Source organism: Gopherus evgoodei, chromosome 2 (genome assembly GCF_007399415.2).
Source record: "Gopherus evgoodei ecotype Sinaloan lineage chromosome 2, rGopEvg1_v1.p, whole genome shotgun sequence".
Classification (NCBI taxonomy): Eukaryota; Metazoa; Chordata; order Testudines; family Testudinidae; genus Gopherus; species Gopherus evgoodei.
Window position 1 is genome coordinate 72,022,103 of NC_044323.1, and position 21,101 is coordinate 72,043,203.

Consider the following 21,101-nt stretch of genomic DNA (forward strand, 5'->3'; position numbering starts at 1 on the left):
TGAAGGAGGATATGAAAAAGGAGGGATAGCAAGAAAGAGAGCCTACGGGACTACTGGGGGTGAAACAGGAGGCAGGGTACAGAGGCTGGTATCAGGAAGGAGTAGATGAGCTGGGTGAAGGAGAAGGGAAGGGAAACAACATGAGAGACAAGGGCAGAAAGGTATGGAGGGGCAGAGTTGTGCAGTGACTTAAAGGTAAAGATCATGTGGAGGAGAACCTTATTTTTCACCATTTTAAGTTAATGTGAGTGGTAAGGAAAACAAGTATCTCATCGTTCACTAAAGCCAAGCTAGCAAAACACTTAAGTATGCATTTATAATAGCTTTGTTAGAGTGGGGCCTAAGTCTCTTACCCTTAAAAGACAGATCCTCTCTCACTGCACTAGAGGTCCAATACCGCACGAGATGGAACGCATAAGGAAGGAATTTGCCCAGGAGAAAAAATAGCCCGTGGAGACACAGCTCAGAATGGAAATGGGAAGCAGCGACACAAGCACCACTATGAGAGGGTTGCCCAGAAAGATCAGTAGCCTTGTGCCTCACTTCCTCTTCAGAACCATGACTGATAGAACTGAACCTCCTAATGAGTCTTGGCACTGGCTAACAGCTCTAAAAAAATCCAAATGTCACTGTAGGACCAGATCCAGCTGATGGACATACACTTATATGAGGACAATTCACCCATTCTAATTCTCTCTGCAGCACATGCAAAGGCCTTGCAAGAGACCAATTCTGTAATCCCCACTGAAACAAATGGGGGACCCCCAAAGCTTCAAGGAGGGCCTCATCCTCAGAATTCCTAGTATCCAAGAAAGACAACTATGCTAAGTGACATTGACCTTAATCTCCAGTTCCCTACCAGATTCAGAGAATCCTGATGATTCTTCCTTGGTGCTCATGTTACCTTTTATTTCTCTTAAGAAATAGTCATAAGAGAAGTGCTCTGAGCCTTTAGATTAGTTGTTTGCTCAGCCCACTGGAGAAGACTTCAAAGCATGAGCACCTTGGAGTGACTACTTCAGTTTAAAAGTGCTGGAGCTGACTGATATGGACCTAGAGTTTCACTCAGGTCATGGAGCCTCTAATGCCAAAAAAACCCCAAAAAAACAGTTCATAAACACCAATCTAAATTTTAACACTAATCCCAGACCTGGAAAGAATTAGGATGTGTGACCACAGTGGTCAGTGAAGAGAGAGACAGACTAAGATAATTAAGGAGCTGGAAGAGGTTTGTACCCTTTATTCCACACCACTGGGTCCCAAGGAATGAACTCCTATTATGGGGATCTGCAGAAGTCATATTATGTAGGAGAACTAAGCTTTCAGTAAATAGATTGGTTTAGTATAAATACAGCTATTTACCTTTTTTAGCAGCTACTGTTTTACTTTGAGTTTTTTCTGTTTGTTTCAGGGTAAAAGAAGATGAGAAAACTGGAGCAGAATCCTCTTCTTCACTGTCTAATTTTGTTGCATCTAAAAGAAAAAAAAAGTTCAGTACATGATGTAAGCATATACATTGACTGCATGATTTAATTCTACTAGATATAAAACGTATTTGATTCCAGTTAAAATTAAGGCTATGAAGAAAGTACACCTGACATTCTAGAGAGCCTATAAGGACACTGCAACTTCTTATCTGTGATAATCCAACAACTACAAAAACTTTTGGCATATGCTTTGTTTTTCTAGCATTATTCTGCCCAGATTTACAGGGATTTTTCTGATTTGACCAAATCTGACCAAACAACCTACAAAGTCTGAGTTAGGGAATGTGTGTCTCTCTATAGTGTTAACTGAGTAAACATACCATCATCTGTCTTCTGAGAATATGATGGAAATGAGAACAGATTTCCAAAATCTTGATTCTTCTTCTCGTGAGATGTTTTTCTACTTTAAAAAAAAATGAAAAGAAAACTTTATATGCATTGTGCTATATACATTCTACTGCACAGGCACTGTACGATACACTTCAGAGATTAACCTATATTGTAAAATATATAGCACTTTTGCTACCTCTTTGCAAAAATTTACCACTATATAACTACTCAGCCAAATTTTTTGATCATTTGACATTATTAGAGAATTTCAGGTTTACTATTTTTTCAACCTATTTCGTATACTAAAACTGAGGCGGGGGCATGGTGAGAAGCAGAGAAACTTAGCAATGCCATTTGGCAAAGCTGCACCTTCAACACTATAGTAATACTTGGGCCAAAGTATGCTTGCTTCCACATTGGTGCATTGGAAAGGTGAGAATATGCTGAGAATCCCTTTCCTGCACTCAATCCACCTGTACAGGAAGTACTCATAAGGAGGTTGCAGATGCTGTTTAGGACATATGGGTGAGGATAAGGTTAAACTAGTTCTAGGTTCCAAAGATGGCATGTCTGTATGAGACTATCCCTCCCCAGTCTCCAAACTCCGGGAACAGGGGTGGGGGTCAGGAAGTATTCCTAGAACACATTATGCTTCACTGACACACTCAAGTGAGATGCACCTCCACCCCTCCCCAGCAGGTATAATTTAGCTTTTAATATGATCCCTGTATGTATATTATTAATATGTTAATCCATTGCCCAATTGTCCCCAAAATGATCTCCATGTTTCTGATTTGAGATGGGCCAAAATCACTGGCTCTAAAGAGTTATCTTAAATTAAAAAATAATATTAAAGAAACTATTTGGTTACCGTACTTACTCAGGAGAAGGTTTTGATTTGACTGGAGAGAAGTCATATTCATCTTTATCTAAACTGTCTGATGGAACAAACTCATCCTCTCGGTCATTTATGACTGGAGATGCTTTTACTTTCAGTTCATCTAAATCATTATTATTGTTGGCATCATCGTCATCAGCATCATCTTCCTCTTCTGAGAAATCAAAAGTATACTTGGGTCTTTCAGCTAAGAAAAATGGAAAGCATTTCAATCTAGTTATTATTTGTATTATGGTAGCATATAGAATCATAGAAGATTAGGGTTGAAAGAGAACTCAGAAGGTCAATTAGTCCAACCTCCTGCTCAAAGCAGGACCAGCCCCAACTAAATCATCCCAGCCAGGGCTTTGTCAAACTGGGCCTTAGAAACCTCGAAGTATGGAGATTCCACCACCTCCCTAGGTAACCCATTTCAGTGCTTCATCACCCTCCTAGTGAAATAATTTTTTCTAATATCCAACCAAGACCTCCCCCATTACAACTTGAGACCATTGCTTCTTGTTCTGTCATTTGCCACCCCGAGAAAAGCCTAGCTCCAGCCTCTTTGGAACCCCCCTTCAAGTAGTTGAAGGCTGCTGTCAAATCCTCTCTCAATCGTCCGACTAAATAAGTCCAGTTCCCTCAGTCTCTCCTCGTAAGTTATGTGCCCCAGCCCCCTAATCATTTTCGTTGCCCTCCTCTGGACTTTCCAATTTGTCCACCTCCTTTCTGTAGTGGGGGGGGGGGGAGGGCGCAAAACTGGATGCTAGTGCCAAACAGAGGGGAATAATCATTTCCTTGATCTGCTGGCAATGCTCCTACTATTGCAGCCCAATATGCCGTTAGCCTTCTTGGCAACAAGGGCATACTGTTGACTCATATCCAGCTTCTCATCCACTGTAATCCTCTGGTCCTTTTCTGCAGAATTTTGGATTTTTTTATATCTTTGCTTGCTAGATTGAAGAGCCTTCTGTCAGTGTCCCAATGTGCTAGTCACTTCACAAACAAATAATAAAATAACGGAGTATGCAATCTATGTTTATGGCAAGATGCAACAAGTAGAAAAAACAAACAAATGGTGACTTGGGGGTTGAAAGGACAAGGTAATAAAATTAACAAATTTTGCATAAAAAGCAGAAATCACAGCTTGCCAATGCCTAGCCACTGTCAGATGGCATTGATTAGTATCTACAGAACACTACCATCTACATTCATCTCTTAAAGAAGGATGTGAAACCTCTCTCTTAAGAGGGAACATAAATAACTGAACCCATCTCCATTCTTTATCATTATAAAGCTTGAGCAAACTGTTCCTAAATCCTTAAATTTAAGAACAATTTTCAGGATACATTTCTCAGATGCTGTCTCACTCAGACTGTAGTACGTTCATATATCAGGAGCTAAATATTTTAGAACAGATTGTGGTTTTTCTTTTGGTAGTTTTATAGTACTCTGCTGCTATTACCTAGTTAAAATATATATATATAATGTAACTATTTTGTAATAGCTGGATCTTGTTTCCATTTACCTGTTTCGTGAGGGTTTTGTTTTGTTTTTTTTCTGTTAACTAGGAAGTATGGAGTTCTAGCAGCTGCCAGTCCACACTGCAAAACCTACTATGGTAAACAGTTAATTCCAAGAAACATTCATCTCTTACGGAAGGATGTGAAACCTACTTCTTATGAGGGAACATAAATAACTGAATGTATCTCCTTCTTTAATATAAAGCTTAGTATTTTAAGCAGAATTTTAGCAGTATTTACAACACAAGCTATATGCAGAGTTATCAAATCCCCTATTCAAAGTAGGAAAGAATCAGGATTAAGATATTCTGAGAGGCATATTTAAGACTTAAGTTTGCATATTCTGTTCATACAATAGTTCACGTACAGTCATTCTATAATATACACAGTGCTGCTTTTATAAAAAAACTGAGTACCTGCAGCTCTTCTAAGCAAAGAGTCCCTTGGATAATCACAGGTTCATTTTCTTCTAAAATTCACTTTCAGACTTGGATTCATCATCTGACCAAGGGTTTCGTTTCTTCACTTTTTTTGCAGCGGATTTTGTGGAAGATGGTGTTCTTCTCACACTGTGTACCTACAATATAAGTAATACTTAGAACGGGGTGGGAGGGTGTTATGAGGCCGGGGCGGGGGAGGGACACAGATTTATGGTGTCTTTTCTTATTCTTTATAATGCCTAAAATTGGCTTCCTACATTTTTGTAAAAGCTTTTCTGAAAGGAATATCATGTTCTCATTTCCCTTTTCTTCCTGAAGGACATTTACCCATCTTTGAAGGTCTGGGTGATACAACTTCACAGAAGATGGAAGCCCCTTCTCTTACACACATGCCTCTCCCTCTCCGTATTTTACTTTCTCATTTTGCATTCTCTTTTTTGTTTGTTTGTTTGTTTATGTAGTAAGATGAGGCCCTGAAACATAAACTCTTGTATCAAAGGCCCAGTCTGAGGCCTGAAGCCTGAACCAAAGTACTTCCAGGCATTGCTAAGCAAAAGCTGGGCTGTGCGCCAGAGGCAGGCCCCACTCATAGAAGTTGGTGAGAAGAGGGCTGCTAGAAGCAGGTGCATCCACATATAAGTGCTAATAAGAAGAACTTGTGCCAAGATGGCATCAGAACTCTCCACAGAGATAACAAGAACAGACAGGTGCATCTTAAAGGCAGAGTCAACAGGACAGCATGATGGATAGATCTGTTTGAAACAACATGATCAAAGAGGGAGACAGCCTCCAATGAGTCAAGGGGCTGTACCTCAATACGTCAGTAGAGATGATTAATCTGTCCTGTAACCATATAAAAATAGGTCCCGGAGTGCACATCTTTGTCTGACATAGGGGGCAGTGGAAAGTCCTGCCACTGACTGAGCCAGTCCATTGCCAGGGGGCACAAATTCAAATTATGTCTTGTAGAGTCTATGGGAAACTATTACTGGGCTTCGTTTGACTGTTATCATTATCGAACAAGAGCAGAGGACCACACCGGTAGCTACTGACAACAGTTTAGTTTTTTACAATCTATTTTTATTTTCTCTTTTTTGCTTTCCTCACCTATTTCTTGTATCACTAGAAGGTTACATGCCGCTCAGGACACAGACATCCATTGGTTATTCTGTGGTACCAAGACACAAGGTCTGGCAACTGAGTTGTATGTTCTGAGAACAGACATGCATAGCCTGGGCATTGAAGCTGCTTCATGACCCTGCAGCTCTGCATGCATGAACTACGGCCAGTGGTACTGGGACCACTTTAAGAATGTGGCAGATATCCAAAAAAAAGACGGTTACTCACCTTTGTAACTGTTGTTCTTCGAGATGTGTTGCTCATATCCATTCCAGGTAGGTGTATGCGCCGCGCGTGCATGTTTGCCGGAAACTTTTACCCTAGCAACTCCAGTGGGCCGGCAGGTCGCCCCCTAGAGTGCGCCACTATGGCACTAGATATATACCCCCTGCTGGCCCGCCCGCTCCTCAGTTCCTTCTTGCCGGCTACTCCGACAGTGGGGAAGGAGGGGCGGTGTGGAATGGATATGAGCAACACATCTCGAAGAACAACAGTTACAAAGGTGAGTAACCGTCTTTCTCTTCTTCGAGTGATTGCTCATATCCATTCCAGGTAGGTGATTCCCAAGCCTTACCTAGGCGGTGGGGTCAGAGTGAGAGGTCGCGGCCTGGAGTACTGCAGAGCAAAAGGCCCCATCATCTCTGGACTGCTGAACCAGGGCGTAATGGGAAGCGAATGTGTGGACCGATGACCAGGTCACCGCCCTACAAATCTCTAGGATTGGCACGTGGGCAAGGAAAGCCAGCGATGATGCTGTGCTCTGGTGGAGGTGAGCAGTCACACGGCCCGTCGGAACGTGGGCCAGGTCGTAGCAGGTCCTGATGCAGGAGGTAACCCAGGAAGATATCCTCTGCGAGGAAATCGGTAGCCCCTTGACCCGGTCCGCTACCGCCACGAATAACTGGGGGGACTTGCGGAATGGTTTGGTCCTGTCCACATAAAATGCTAGCGCCCGATGGACATCTAGCGAGTGGAGCTGTTGCTCCCTGCGGAACGAATGGGGCTTTGGGAAAAAGACGGGGAGGAAGATCTCTTGGTTAATGTGGAAAGCTGAGACCACCTTGGGAAGAAAGGCAGGGTGTGGCCTCAGCTGCACCTTGTCTTTATGGAAGACGGTATATGGGGGGTCTACTGTGAGGGCCCGTAGTTCTGACACCCGTCTAGCTGAGTAATGGCCACTAGGAAGGCAGTCTTCCACGAGAGGTAGAGCAGGGAGCAAGTAGCTAATGGCTCGAATGAAGGACCCATGAGCCAAGTTAGGACCAGGTTGAGGTCCCATTAAGGGGCAGGAGGGCGGATCTGTGGATAGAGACGCTCCAGTCCTTTCAGGAATCTCGCCACCATAGGGTGGGAGAAGACGGAAGATCCGTCCACCCCAGGATGAAACGCGGAGATAGCCGCTAGGTGGACCCGGAGGGACGACAACGCCAGACCCTGGGTCTTGAGGGACCAGATGTAGTCTAGAATAGTGGTGATGGGAGTCTCCATAGGGCGAAGACCTTTCTCCGAACACCAACAGGAGAAACGCTTCCACTTAGCCGAGTAAGTAGCCCTGGTGGAAGGCTTTCTACTGCCCAGGAGAACCTCCCAAACCGGGGTAGAGCAGCGTAACTCAGAGCCCGTCAACCACGCAGGAGCCATGCCGTAAGGTGCAGAGACGGAAGGTCCGGGTGACAGAGCCTGCCGTGGTCCTGGGTGATCAGGTCCCGATGTAGGGGCAAGGCAACTGGGTTGGCTACTGAGAGGTCCAGCAACATGAGGTACCAATGCTGTCTGGCCCATGCTGGAGCTACGAGAATCACCCGAGCTCTGTCTCTGCGCACCTTGAGGAGAACCCCTGTGTATCAGCGGAACGGGAGGGAATGCGTAAAGCAGGTGGGTTTTCCCATGGGATCAGGAATGCATCTGCTAGAGACCCTGGCTCCCGACCCTGGAAGGAACAGAATGCTTGACACTTCCTGTTCTCCCTGAACGCAAAGAGGTCCATCCGGGGACGACCCCACCTCTGGAAGAGTGAGAGGGCGACGTCTGGATGGAGGGACCACTCGTACGAGCGGAAGGATCTGCTCAGTCGATCCGCTAGAGTGTTCCGCACTCCAGGGAGATATGAGGCGGAAGGGTGAACGGCATGGGCTATGCAAAACTCCCAGAGACGCATCGCCTCGGCACATAGGGGAGAGGACCTGGTGCCGCCCTGCTTGTTGATGTAAAACATGGTTGTCGTGTTGTCGGTGAACACCGCGACACAACGACCTTGAAGGAGATGGACAAACGCTTGACAAGCAAGACGGACCGCCCTCAACTCTCGTACGTTGATGTGGAGGTCCATCTCCTGCGGGGTCCACAAGCCCTGAGTTCTTTGGGCGCCGCAGTGTGCCTCCCAGCCCAGATCTGAGGCGTCCATAGTCAGGGATGCCGAGAGCTGGGGCGGATGAAACGGGAGCCCCACACAGACTACGGACTGGTCCAACCACCACCGAAGGGAGTCCAGCACCCTCTGAGGAACGGTGACGACTGTGTCCAACGAATGTCTGGCCGGCCGGTACTGCGCGATGAGCCAAGATTGAAGAGGCCTCATGCGGAGTCGGGCATATGCCGTCACGAACATACAGGCCGCCATATGGCCCAGGAGGGCCAGACATGTTCGTAGAGAGGGGGCCGCCTGCAAGCACAGAATGATGGCCGACAGCGACTGGAACCTGGGAAGGGTAGCAAGGCCCTGGCCAGAGTAGAGTCCAGAACGGCCCCGATGAACTCTATCCTCTGCGTGGGGAGCAGAGTAGACTTGTCCACGTTGATGACGAGGCCCAAGGCAGCAAAGAGGCTGCTGATCCTGCGGACGTGGTCGCAGACCTGCAGCTCCGATGTGCCCCGGATCAGCCAGTCGTCCAGATAGGGGAACACGTGAATGCGGCAACGCCGAAGGTGTGCGACGACGACTGCCATGCATTTCGTAAACACCCTCGGGGCCGTAGAGAGGCCAAACGAGAGGACCGCAAATTGATAATGTTGGCGGTCGACCACAAAGCGGAGGAAACGTCTGTGCTGGGGGGAAATGGAGATGTGGAAGTAAGCATCCTGCATGTCGAGGGTGGCGTACCAGTCTCCGGGATCCAGGGATGGGATGATGGTTCCAAGGGATACCATACGGAACTTCAACTTCACCATATACTTGTTGAGTTTCCGCAGGTCGAGGATGGGCCTGAGGCCCGCCCTTGGACTTGGGGATTAGAAAGTAGCGGGAATAAAACCCCTTGCCCTCTCGCTCTCTGGAACCTCCTCTATGGCTCCCTTGACGAGGAGCGTGTGCACCTCCTGATGAAGGAATTGCTCGTGAGAGGGGTCCCTGAAGAGGGACGGGGATGGTGGGTGGGGAGTGAGGGGGGGAAGAAAACTGCAGGCGATAACCGGCCTGCATCGTACGCAACACCCAACGGTCCGATGTTATTTGGGTCCACGCCGGGAGGAAAAAAGAAAGACGGTTGGAAAACTGCGGGGAAGGATCCGGAGGGGAAACTGGTACTGCGCCCTCGGGCGCACCTTCAAAATGAAGTCTTAGGTCCCGGGGGGGGCCTTGGCGGAGCCTTGGTTCTGCCCCGTTTGGCCACCGGACTGTCTGCGGCGGTTGTTCCTGCCGCGGCGCCTAGTGAGGTCCTGCCACGGACGGAACGGAGGATACGGCCAATGCTGCTGCTGGAATGGCCTGTGCTGTGTCGCAGGCGTATGCATCCCCAGCGACCATATTATGACCCTATTATCCTTAAGGTCCTTTAGTCTGGGGTCTGCTTTATCGGAAAACAGGCCCTGGCCTTCAAAGGGGAGGTCCTGGATAGTATGTTGGAGCTCCGGTGGAAGGCCAGAGACCTGCAGCCAGGAAATTCGGCGCATCGTGAGCCCCGAGGCCAGGGTCCGAGCGGCCGAGTCGGCAGCATCTAGAGAGGCTTGTAGCGATGTCCTCGCTACTTTCTTGCCCTCATCCAAGATGGTGGTAAACTCCTGGCGGGCGTCCTGTGGCAAGAGCTCTGCGAACTTCCCTGCCGCTACCCACGAGTTGAAGGAGTAGCGGCTGAGGAGGGCCTGCTGATTTGAGACCCTGAGCTGTTGCGCCCCCGCCGAATAGGCCTTGCAGCCCAGGAGGTCATTCGGTCTCGCCTCCTTCGACTTGGGCGCTGGGGCCTCTTGACCGTGGCGCTCCCTTTCGGTCACCGACTGGACCACCAGTGAGCAGGGTGTCGGGTGAACGTACAGATATTCATAGCCCTTCGAGGGGGCCATGTACTTCCTTTCCACCCCTCGAGCGGTCGGAGGGATGGAGGACGGTGACTGCCAGATATTAGCTGCGTTGGCCTGGATTGTTTTTATAAAGGGCAGGGCCACTCTGGTGGGCGCATCGGCGGAGAGGATGCTCACCACCGGGTCCTCGATTTCAGACACCTCCTCCGCTTGCAAGTCCAGGTTCTGTGCCACACGTCGGAGGAGGTCCTGGTGTGCCCTAAGATCCAGCGGGGGAGGGCTGGAGGACGAGGTATCCGCCACTGCCTCATCCGGTGAAGACGACGAGGAAACCCCCGGCAACAGAGTGTCCACGGGGGGTTCCATCTGGGGCTGCACCTCCGTCACTGGAGGGAGCTCTGGGTCCTGGTGGCTGGACCTGCCGTCTGCTTCCGGGGAGGGAGGGGGTCTAGACACAGTCGCCTCCGGTGGCCTGCGTTCCCCCGTAGGGCGGGGGGTAATGTGTTGTGTACCCTGGGCTTGGCAATACGCCCATGGGGTCCAAAACCCCCACTGTTGAGGCCCTCGCTCCTGTGGTGGAGGGTCCTGGAACAGGGCCGAGTGTCTGTCCTGGCCCAAGGCATAGGCGCTGTCAGCCTGAGAAGACACCGATGGTTCCCTAGAAGGCCACAGAGGCGCTGAGCCTGTTCGGTAGGCGTCTCTGTGCGCCAACTCCGACGCTCCCCTCAGTGCTGAGGGTCGGTGCCGCGACCCGTATCAGTGCCGGGATCGGGAACGGCGTGGTAGCCGGTGCCGGGATCTGGAGTGGGATCTGGAGCGATGTCGGTGCCGGGAGCGGGACCGCGACCTTCGATCAGCGCAGTGCCGGGGATGGCAGTGGGGACCGGGACCTGACACCGGCGCGGTGCCGGGAGGTTGACCGGGATCGGGACCTACCACCGGCTCGATGCCGGGAGGTCGACCGAGGAGCCGAACGTCGAGGTGAACGGCTCCTAGAGTCTCGGTGCCGGCAGTGAGAGGAGCCAGACCGGGACCGTGCAGATACCGACCGGTGCCGCGAGTACGACCGGTACCGTCTGGGAGAACGGTGCCGGGACTGCGAGCGGCGCCCCGAGCGTGAGCGTTCACGTCTCCAGGGTGATCGGTGCCGGGACTCTGGAGACAGCGCTCGTAGCATCGGTTTGCCCCTGGAGGTTACCCGTCCCGGGGGTGCCGTCTGAGGCTGCGATGGCTCCGTCAGCGTGATCAAGTCCCGTGCCGAGGCAAATGTCTCCGGCATGGATGGTACTAGCAGCTCGACCCCTGATCTTAAGGGGGAGCTAGGAGGGGCTGGACTCGACGGACCTTCCGGGCCCGGAGTCGACAGCAGCCCTGCAGGCGGTGCCGCGGCCAAGGTAGGTGCTGGGCGCTCCACTCGGGCCTGCCTCGATAGTGTTGCAGACGCCGAGGGTCGTGGATCTGCTCCCGGTGCCGGGGATGGTCGGTGCCGGGGAGTCTTGCCGGTGCCGGCGCGGTCCGGTGCTGGAGTAGAATTGACCGACTGCGCCGCCAGTGCCGGAGTCAGTGCCGCTTCCATGAGGAGAGCGCAGAGTCTTTGATCCCTCTCCTTCTTCGTGCGAGGCTTAAAGGCCTTGCAAATACAGCACTTGTCACTTATGTGCGATTCCCCCAGGCACTTGAGGCACACGTCGTGGGGATCGATAGTAGGCATCGGCTTCTTGCATGCCGAGCACTGCTTGAAGCCCGGCGAGCCAGGCATGAGCCCGGTGCCGGGCGCCGGGGAGGGCAACGGCCCACCCACGAGCAAGTTAAACAACTATATACAATACACAACTAACTAATATACTATCAAACTATCTATGAACTATCTATGAACTATTTACAACTATGACTACGAACAAAGTACAGGAGAGCTAGGTACGTGGAGGACAGCAAGCCGCACTCCACAGTTCCAGCAATCGACACGGCGGTAAGAAGGAACTGAGGAGCGGGCGGGCCGGCAGGGGTATATATCTAGTGCCATAGTGGCGCCACTCTAGGGGGCGACCTGCCGCCCACTAGAGTTGCTAGGGTAAAAAGTTTCCGGCAAACGTGCACGCGCGGCGCGTACACCTACCTGGAATGGATATGAGCAATCACTCGAAGAAGAACTGCCTCTTACTACTCACAGCAGCACATTTGATCTTAAGAGTCAAGGTGCTTGTCTAGACTCTGGAAATCCACAGCTGTTCTAAGTGCAGCCTTGCCTCCCTGCTCTTCACCTCTACCTCTGCCATAATCTGGCAACCTCAAAGAAGTTCCTTTTTTATAATTAAACAAACATATTTTTCTACTCTATTTATACTCCCAAAACTTAAGCATTCTGGCACAATTTTTTTAAAATCATCTTTGGAAAGAGACAAACCTGGAAAAACTCAACTCAGTAGTGGTATTTTTAGAAAATTACTAGTTACTAAAACCAGGGGGTTAGAATGGATATGATTATGCAACTAACTATAGCATTTACTACCTCGCCTGCTGTCATTGCTACTGTGCTACTAAACTATGGCATAGCTTTTCTAAAGCACTTGGACATAACCTTAGCATGAGAAGGATTATATAAACCTACATAGTGGTAATTATTATGAAATGTTTCTCCTGTGGTAATGCTTTTAAAAATTCATATGGTCCCTTCTCGTACACTAATACAGTATAAAACAAAAATGGTATGTTTAAGATTCTGACAGCCTCTAACAAACTAAAGATACAAAAAAAGTTGATAATATAATGAACATAAATATAGTACGTAGCTTTGGCCAGCTGTATATCTTAATCTTATATAATATGTAATGAGTTTAATTACCAGTGTGCAAGTAACTTACCAGGCTCCTTTTTCTCCCTCTTGGGTTTAGGAGTTTTAGACACTGAGACAGATGTATTCAGTAAGTCCTCTCCACCACCCTCTGCTGGGTTTCCACCAAATTCCTCATCAAATTCCATTTTTATTGCTAGAGAATCAAGATCACCCTAAAAATTAAAAAGGTGGTGATAAATCTGAAGTGAAAAGAATAGCAATACTGTGTGCTTCAGGACCAAACTGTAATATATTTATTAGTCTTTGCCAAAGAATAAACAGGCCAATACTGAGACTTGTTGGTGAAAAAAATAGCTGTAAGCAATTACAAGAAGCGTGCCAATATAAAGCAACCAGACATTTAGTGCTTTCCTTTTTGTAGACTGTGGGCAATATAAAGCAAAAGTGTCTTTATAGTACCATTGGTTTAGTGGCTTGGATTCTTCCTGTGCTAACTGGTAACGTAAAAACCAGTAGCACTTCCTACAGAACTAGCATGAAAATGATAAATTAAATATTTTGACTTGCCTTCTTCTTCTTTAGCAATTTCTTACTAGCATCAGCTTTCATAGCAGATGTAACCTGTGGAACTATTCTTCTACCAAATGGGGATGGCATGGTCTCTTCTAACTGAAGTTTCTTCATCTTGGGTTTACCAACTTTACCCTTTATTGGTTTGCCAACCATGCCAGCCAAAATATCTTCTCTTTCTTGAGCTTCTACTTTCTAATGAGCAATAAGGGGAGAGAGAGATATAAGTAACTTATTAAACACAATTCATATAGACTATAAGGACAGCAGAGACCATTGGGACCACCTAGTTTAGATGTTCTCAAAGGAATTCTCTGAATTAATTTCTGCTTGAACTAGAGCATCTCTTTTAGAAAAACATCCAATCTTGATTTAAAAACTTCCAGTGATGGAGAATCCACCACAACACTTGGCATGTTACTCAACAGTCAGTGACCCTCGAAAAAACTGCGCATTATTTCTAGTTTAAAATTGCCTAGCTTCAACTTCCAGGCACTGGAATTTGTTATATCTTTGCTTGCGAGATTGAAGAGCCTTCTACTATTATATTTTGGTTCCCCACATAGGTACATATAGCTTGTGATCAAGTAAACCTGTAACCTTCTCTTTGATAAGCTAAATAGATTAAGCTCCTTGAGTCTTTCACTCTAAAGGTATGTTTTCCAATTATCTAATCATTCTTGTGACCTTCTCTGAACCCTCTCCAGTTTATCAACGTCCTTCTTGAATTGTGGCTGGACACAGCTGTTGCATCAAATACATATGTAATATAATACTCAATATTCCCCTTTTTATACATTGAAGGATTTCATTAGTTTTTTTGGTCACACTGGGAGCTCATGTTCGGCTGATTTTCCACCATGATGCCCAAGTCCTTTTCAGAGTTACTGTTCCCAGGTTAGAGGTCCCCATCTTGTAATTATGGCCTATATTCTTTGTTCCTAGTTGTATGACTACATTTGGCTGTATTAAAATGCACACTGTTTGCTTGCACCCAAAATACCAAGTGATCCAGACTGCTCTTTTTCAGTGCCATTTCCTCTTCATTACTCACCTCTCCCCCAAACTTTGTATCATCTTTATCAGTAATGTTTTTGTTTTCTTCCAGATAATTAATAAAAATGTAAATAGTGTAGGGCCAAAAACCAATCCCTGTAGAACCCCACTAGAAACACACCCATTCAATGATGATTTCCTGTTTCCAATACAATCTGAGACCTATTACTTAACCAGTTTTTACTCAGTTTAAGGTGAGTCATGTTAATTTTGCATCATTCTAGTTTCTTAATCAAAATGTTGTGCAGTACCAAGTCAAATGCATTACACAAGTCTTAGTATATTGCATCAACATGATTATCTTTATCAATCAAACTCATGATCTCATCAAAAATGATAAAGTTAGTTTGACAAAATTAATTTTCCATAAACTCATGTGACTGGCATAATTATATTACAATATATTAGATCTATTTGAGAACTAGCTCAATTCCATAGACATTAAAATTTTGAGCTTGTGAGGATTTTCTGTGCATTACAGTTAAGCTCAATTGTCTTTTTAACTTTTGGAATTCCAGATTTCATCTAATTCCGGACAGACTGATCCAAGTGTAGCCTAGAACCACTTGAAACTTGACTTTACATTCAATATTCAAGGGTAATTATTCACAGTAGTAATTCAATAAATCCCTTCTTTCAGTTTGTTCTTATTGCCACAGGTATGAGGAACAGAAGAAAGAGACACACTGAGCAGATAGTATTTTGCATGAAAAAGGAAACCTGGGATAGGATCCGAAATTAACATGTAAGTAAAGAATCTTATAATGTGAGCTATTCCTAGCAAGCGACATAAAAGGCAATAAGAAGAGCTTCTATAAATACATTAGGAACAAGAGAAATACTAAGGAAAGTGTAGGTCCACTACTTAGCAGGGAAAGGGAGCTCATAACAGACAACAGCAAGAAGGCGGAGGTATTTAATGCCTATTTTGCTTTAGCCACCTCTAAAACCAATAATCATGATATTGTAATTGTAATATTAGTAACATGGTGGAAAGAACAAAAGCCAGAATAGGGAAAGAACAGATTAAAAATATTCAGATAGGTTAGATGCATTCAAGTTTACAGTGCCTGAAAGTCAACCTCGGGTACTTCAGCTGAAGCAATCTTGGAACCATTAGTGATTATCTTAGAGAACTCATGGAGGACAGGTGAGGGCCCTGAGGACTGGAGAAGGCCAAACGGTATCTATCTTTAAAAAAAGAGAACAAAGAGGACCCAGAGAATCATGCATCAGGAAGCCTAACTTTGATACCTGGAAAGGTATTGGAACAAATTATTAAACAACTAATTTGTAAGCACTTAAAGGATAATAGGGATATAATAGTGAGCAAGGATCTGTCACGGACAAATCATGCCAAACCAACCTCATTCAGACTTTGACAGAGTTACTGGCCTACTGGACAGGGGTGAAGCAGCAGATGTAATATCTCTTGATTTTTGTAAGACTTTTGATACAGTCCCCCAAGACATTCTCATAAGAAAACCAAGGAAATGTGGCCTAGATGAAATTACTACAAGGTGGATACTCAACTAGTTGAAAGACCATACTCAGAGATAGTTATCATCAATGGCTCACTATCAAACTCGGAGGACATATCTAGTGGCGTCCAGTCAGGATCTGTCCTGGATCAGGTACTTTGCAACATTTTCATTAATGACTCAGGTAATGGAGTGGAGAGTATGCTTATAAGATTTGCAAATGACACCAAGCCGGGAGGTGTTGCAAGCACACTGGGAAGACAGCATTAGAATTCAAAATGACCTTGACAAATTGGAGAATTGGTCTGAAATCAACAAATGAAATTCAATAAAGACAAGCTGAAAGTACTACATTTGGGAAGGAAAAATCATATGCACAAATTCAAAATGGTGAAGAACTGGCTAGGGCCAGGCATTAGTACTACTGAAAAGGATGTGGGGATTAAAGTGGATCACAAATTGAATACGAGTCAACAATGTGATACATCTGCAAAAAGGCTAATATTCTGAGGTGTATTGACAGGAATATTGTATAGAAGACACAGGAGGTAAATGCCCCACTCTACTAGTGAGGCCTCAGCTGAACTGTTGCATCCAGTTTTGGGCACCACATTTTAAAAAAAATGTAGACAAACTGGAGACAGTCCAGAGGAGAGCAACAAAAATGATAAAAGTTTTAGAAAACCTGACCTATGTGAAAAGGTTAAAAAAATGGTCATGTCTTGTATTGAGAAAAGAAGACTGAGAGGAGACTGGACAACAGTCCTCAAATACATTAAGAGCTATTATAAAGAGGATGGTAGTCAATTGTTCTTCGTGTCCACTGAAGGTAGGAGAAGAATGGACTTAATTTGCAGCAAGGGAGATTTAGGTTAGATATTAGGGAAAATGTTCTAACTATAAGGACAGTTAAATACTGGAACAGGTTTCCAAAGGAAGTTATGAAATCCCTGTCACTGGAGGTTTTTAAGAACAGATTACACAAACATCTGTCAGGGACGGTCTCAGTATACCTGGTCCTGCCTCAGCATGGGGGGCAGGAATAGATGAACTCTTGCAGTCCCTTCCAGCCCTACCATCCTATGATTATATGTAGGGCTATCAAGTGATTAACAAAAATAACTGCGATTAATCATACTGTTAATATTAGAATACCATTTATTTAAATATTTTTGGATGTTTTCTACATTTTCAAATATGTTAATTTCAATTACAACACAGAATACAAAGTGTACAGTGCTCAATTTATATTTATTTTTATAACAAATATTTGCACTGTAAAAAACCAAAATAAATAATATTTTTCAATTCCCCTATTACAAGTACTGTAGTACAATCTCTTTATCATGAAATTTGAACTTTGGGAGATAATGCTGCCCGCTTCTTGTTGACAACGTCATCTGAAAGTCAAAAAAGGCATTCGCATGGCACTAGGGTGACCAGACAGCAAATGTGAAAAATCAGGACCGGGGGGGGGAGGGGAGTAGGAGAAGGAAAGGAGGCAAATAGGAGCCTATATAAGAAAAAGACCCCAAAATCGAGACTGTCCCTATAAAATCGGGACATCTGGTCACCCTACATGGCACTGTTGTAGCCAGCATCGCATTTATGAGCCAGATGCGCTAAAGATTCATATATCCTTCATGCTTCAACCACCATTCCAGCGGACATGCGTCCATGCTGATGACGGGTTCTGCCTGATAACAATTCAGAGCAGTATGGACCGATGCGTGTTCATTTTCATCATCTGAATCAGATGCCACCAGCATGCACAGTTGATTTTCTTTTTTGTTGGTTCAGGTTCTGTAGTTTTCGCATCAGAGTGTTGCTCTTATAAGACTTCTGAAAGCATGCTCCATGCCTCGTCCCTCTCAGATTTTGGAAGGCACATCAGATTCTTAAACCTTGGGCCAAGTGCTGTATCCATCTTTAGAAATCTACCATTGGTACCCTCTTTGCATTTTATCAAATCTGCAGTGAATGTTTCTTAAAACAAACAACATGTGCTGGGTCATCATCTAAGACTGCTATAACATGAAATACATGGCAAAATGCGGGTAAAACAGAGCAGGAAACATACAATTCTCACCCCAAGGAGTTCAGTCACAAATTTAATTAATGCATCATTTTTGTAACAAGCGTGATCAGTATGAAAGTATATCCTCTGGAATGGTGGCCGAAGCATGAAGAGGCATACAAATGTTTAGCATATCTGGCATGCAAATATCTTGCAATACGACTACAAAAGTGCCATGCAAACACCACACTTTCTGGTGACATTGTAAATAAGAAGCGAACAGCATTATCTCCTGTAAACGTAAACAAACTTGTTTGTCTTAGCAATTGGCTGAACAAGAAGGAGGACTGAGTGGACTTGCGGACTCTAAAGTTTTACATGGTTTTATTTTTGAATGCAGTCATGTAATTAAAAAAATCTACATTTGTAAGTTCAGGATAAAGAGATTGCACTACAGTACTTGTATGAGGTGAACTGAAAAATACTATTTCTTTTATTTTTACAGTGCAAACATTTGTAATAAAAATAATATAAAGAGATTACTGTACATTTCGTATTCTACACTGTAATTGAAATTAATATATTTGAAAATGTAGAAACATCCAAAAATATTTAATACATTTCAATTGGTATTCTATTATTAACAGTGCAATTAAAGCTGAGATTAATTTTTTTAATCACAATTAATTTTTTTGAGTTAATCACATGAGTTAACTGTGATTAACTTACAGCCCTAATTATATGTTGATGAAAGAAAACAGCCATCCTGGCTTGACGTACCAAAAGATTTCCTGTTCCCAATTTATTGTACATTATTTCTATAAATGCTTTTTAAGGAAAACAATAACGATTAAAATGTTAATTCTTAATAAAAACGTATTCATAAAGGTATTTAAACATACATCAAGCTCTTCAATGAAAGCTGCTAAATCTTCTTTCCAGAGATCTGAAGGAGACTTCCTCCTGAGGTCAGTGAGTTCTCTCCCCTAAAACATAAAGGTAGTATGTAGCAATTTACGTTACTAAACAATATGAAGAATACCAAACTTGAACATTCACAATATAAATGCTTTATATTAGATCTAATGATGCTGATGAAATGGTTTCAGAATGGTTTTTCCACAATTTTCAAACCTTTGAATCTCTCTGTTTAATTAGCTCTTCTACTTTCTCCTTAGTAAGACACCAAAGAGACATGTTTAGGATGTAGTTAAAATCAGGGCCTGAGGTAGAGCCTGAAGAAGAGGAGGCATCATCATTCAGATTCTGTGTTTCTTCCTCTTCTGCTGCCTGCAATGAAATCATATTAAAACTGTAATTTCAAATTATGATTTTACACATACTTTAAGACTATAAAAGAGACTAAATAAGATGGCAGTGCATTCCAATCACATTATACAACTGTCTCTTTTGGGAGGGACACTAATATTTTAGTTGTTATCTGGAACTGCTTCCATAACCAAAGGTGTTATGAATTTTAGTTTTGGAGGGAATCAACATTTCTCCTTCTCTTACTAGAAATTCTATTATTAAATACCAAACACCAGATGTATAATGGGAACATGATGATACATTATATATACTTAAAATATGGTAGCAATAAATAGAAAATAATTAAAACACACACACAATATATATATAAAACAAATAAAAATAAACAAATTGAATTAAAAATATTTAGATAAGTAAATAATTAAACAGCCAAATTCAGTAGCAGGACTGAAAAATAACTGTGATTAAAATTAAAAAACTTTTTCATACGTGATTTCTAACATTTAAAAGTTGGAAAAGAAAGTGAAATAGACTATGAATCATTTTAGAGGCCGAAGAGTTCTTAATCGTCTTACTCTAATAAGTTACTTCAAATAAAACACTTTAAAAAATGAAATACTCTAGTAAATTTGATCCTCACTTATACATAACTAAAAAGAACAACGATAATATTCACTTTGTATTCCAAAGGTCCATCTCTCATATTTCTGTTAAGCAAATAAGTATCATACTGTATGCTCACATGAACATAGTGTCAGAGAATGATAAGTCATGAAAGTATGGGTTGCATCAGTAAATTCAAGTGTAATACTCTGTAAATAATGTCTGAGGAGGCCTAATTATTGTTCCTCTGAAAATTATTTTCACACAGGATTAGAAGGGGTGGGCCAGGCAGGCCAATTAATTCCACAGGCTGCACCTGGATGAGGACTCAAGGACCAGGAAACTAATTAGAAACAGGTTCAGCCATGCAGGAATAGGCAGGTTGCTGGCAAGAGAAGGGGGCTGCTGGGAAAGGCTGCGGAAAGGCTGCAAAAAGGCACGCAGCAGTCACTCCCTAGTGAGAGGGATGAGGATTTGGAGCTGGAATACCTAGAGTAAGAAGATGAACCAGGTGTGGTAGGAAGCCATCCAGGGAAGGAGCAGTGAGGGCTGAGAGAGGAAAGCCCAGTACTACTGAGCTGAAGGCCCCTGGCCTGGAACACGGAGTAGAGGGCAGGCCCACGTTCCCCGTCCAGCCGCTGAAGGAGTGGCATCATGGGGCAGTGAGAGGGAAGACTGCCTAGGACTGCTAGAGAGAAGGGACTGCAACCCTGGAACAGGGGAACACTGGGTGACCCGGCCAGAGGGCTGAGTCACAAAGAGGACACTAAGATGAAAGAGGACCAGAAAGGAATTGCAGACCTGTGTGAGACAGAGAATGACAGCATGCAAGCTGTGGAAGGGAGCACTGACCTTAAGAGCTAATCCCTAGAGTGACCAGGAGGAGGGGTCAGACCAGCAGTGAGTGGTGCACCCCATGATAAATAACTGTGAATTTTCTCCTTTTTGTGTGTTTAGATTTCAAGTTTGAATTAGCCCAGTTTTGTGTTTTTAATTTATCTACATGCAGGAGAGTGATATGTGGCAATGTTCTTTCTTAGTTAATTTCTCTTCAAGATACTAATTTAAATGGTAAACTGGCAAAGGGAAGGGGAGAGAGAGAGAGAATCTTTATTTTTTTATTGTCATTAACATACATGAACAAAAAATATAACCATTTAAATTATGCAGATGTTTATAGTTCTTAACAGTAACCTGTTCAGCATTCACAATTCCACACAAGAATAATAAATCTTATCCATAACTATAAAACAATTTCCACATCTCTCCCCCACAAATACCACATTACTTAATCTGCAA

The 21,101-nt window shown here is 44.4% G+C and overlaps 1 protein-coding gene across 1 annotated transcript in view; it reads right to left on the reverse strand.

The window, feature by feature from the left end:
• The window catches only part of TOP2B (DNA topoisomerase II beta), a 118,339-nt gene that overhangs the window by 2,976 nt on the left and 94,262 nt on the right, over window positions 1-21,101 (reverse strand). The window contains 11 exon segments of the mRNA XM_030550975.1: window positions 1,363-1,473; window positions 1,808-1,887; window positions 2,698-2,902; window positions 4,634-4,666; window positions 4,669-4,690; window positions 4,693-4,786; window positions 11,547-11,549; window positions 12,867-13,015; window positions 13,371-13,568; window positions 18,830-18,913; window positions 19,062-19,217. Coding sequence (XP_030406835.1) covers window positions 1,363-1,473; window positions 1,808-1,887; window positions 2,698-2,902; window positions 4,634-4,666; window positions 4,669-4,690; window positions 4,693-4,786; window positions 11,547-11,549; window positions 12,867-13,015; window positions 13,371-13,568; window positions 18,830-18,913; window positions 19,062-19,217 — 1,135 coding nt within the window.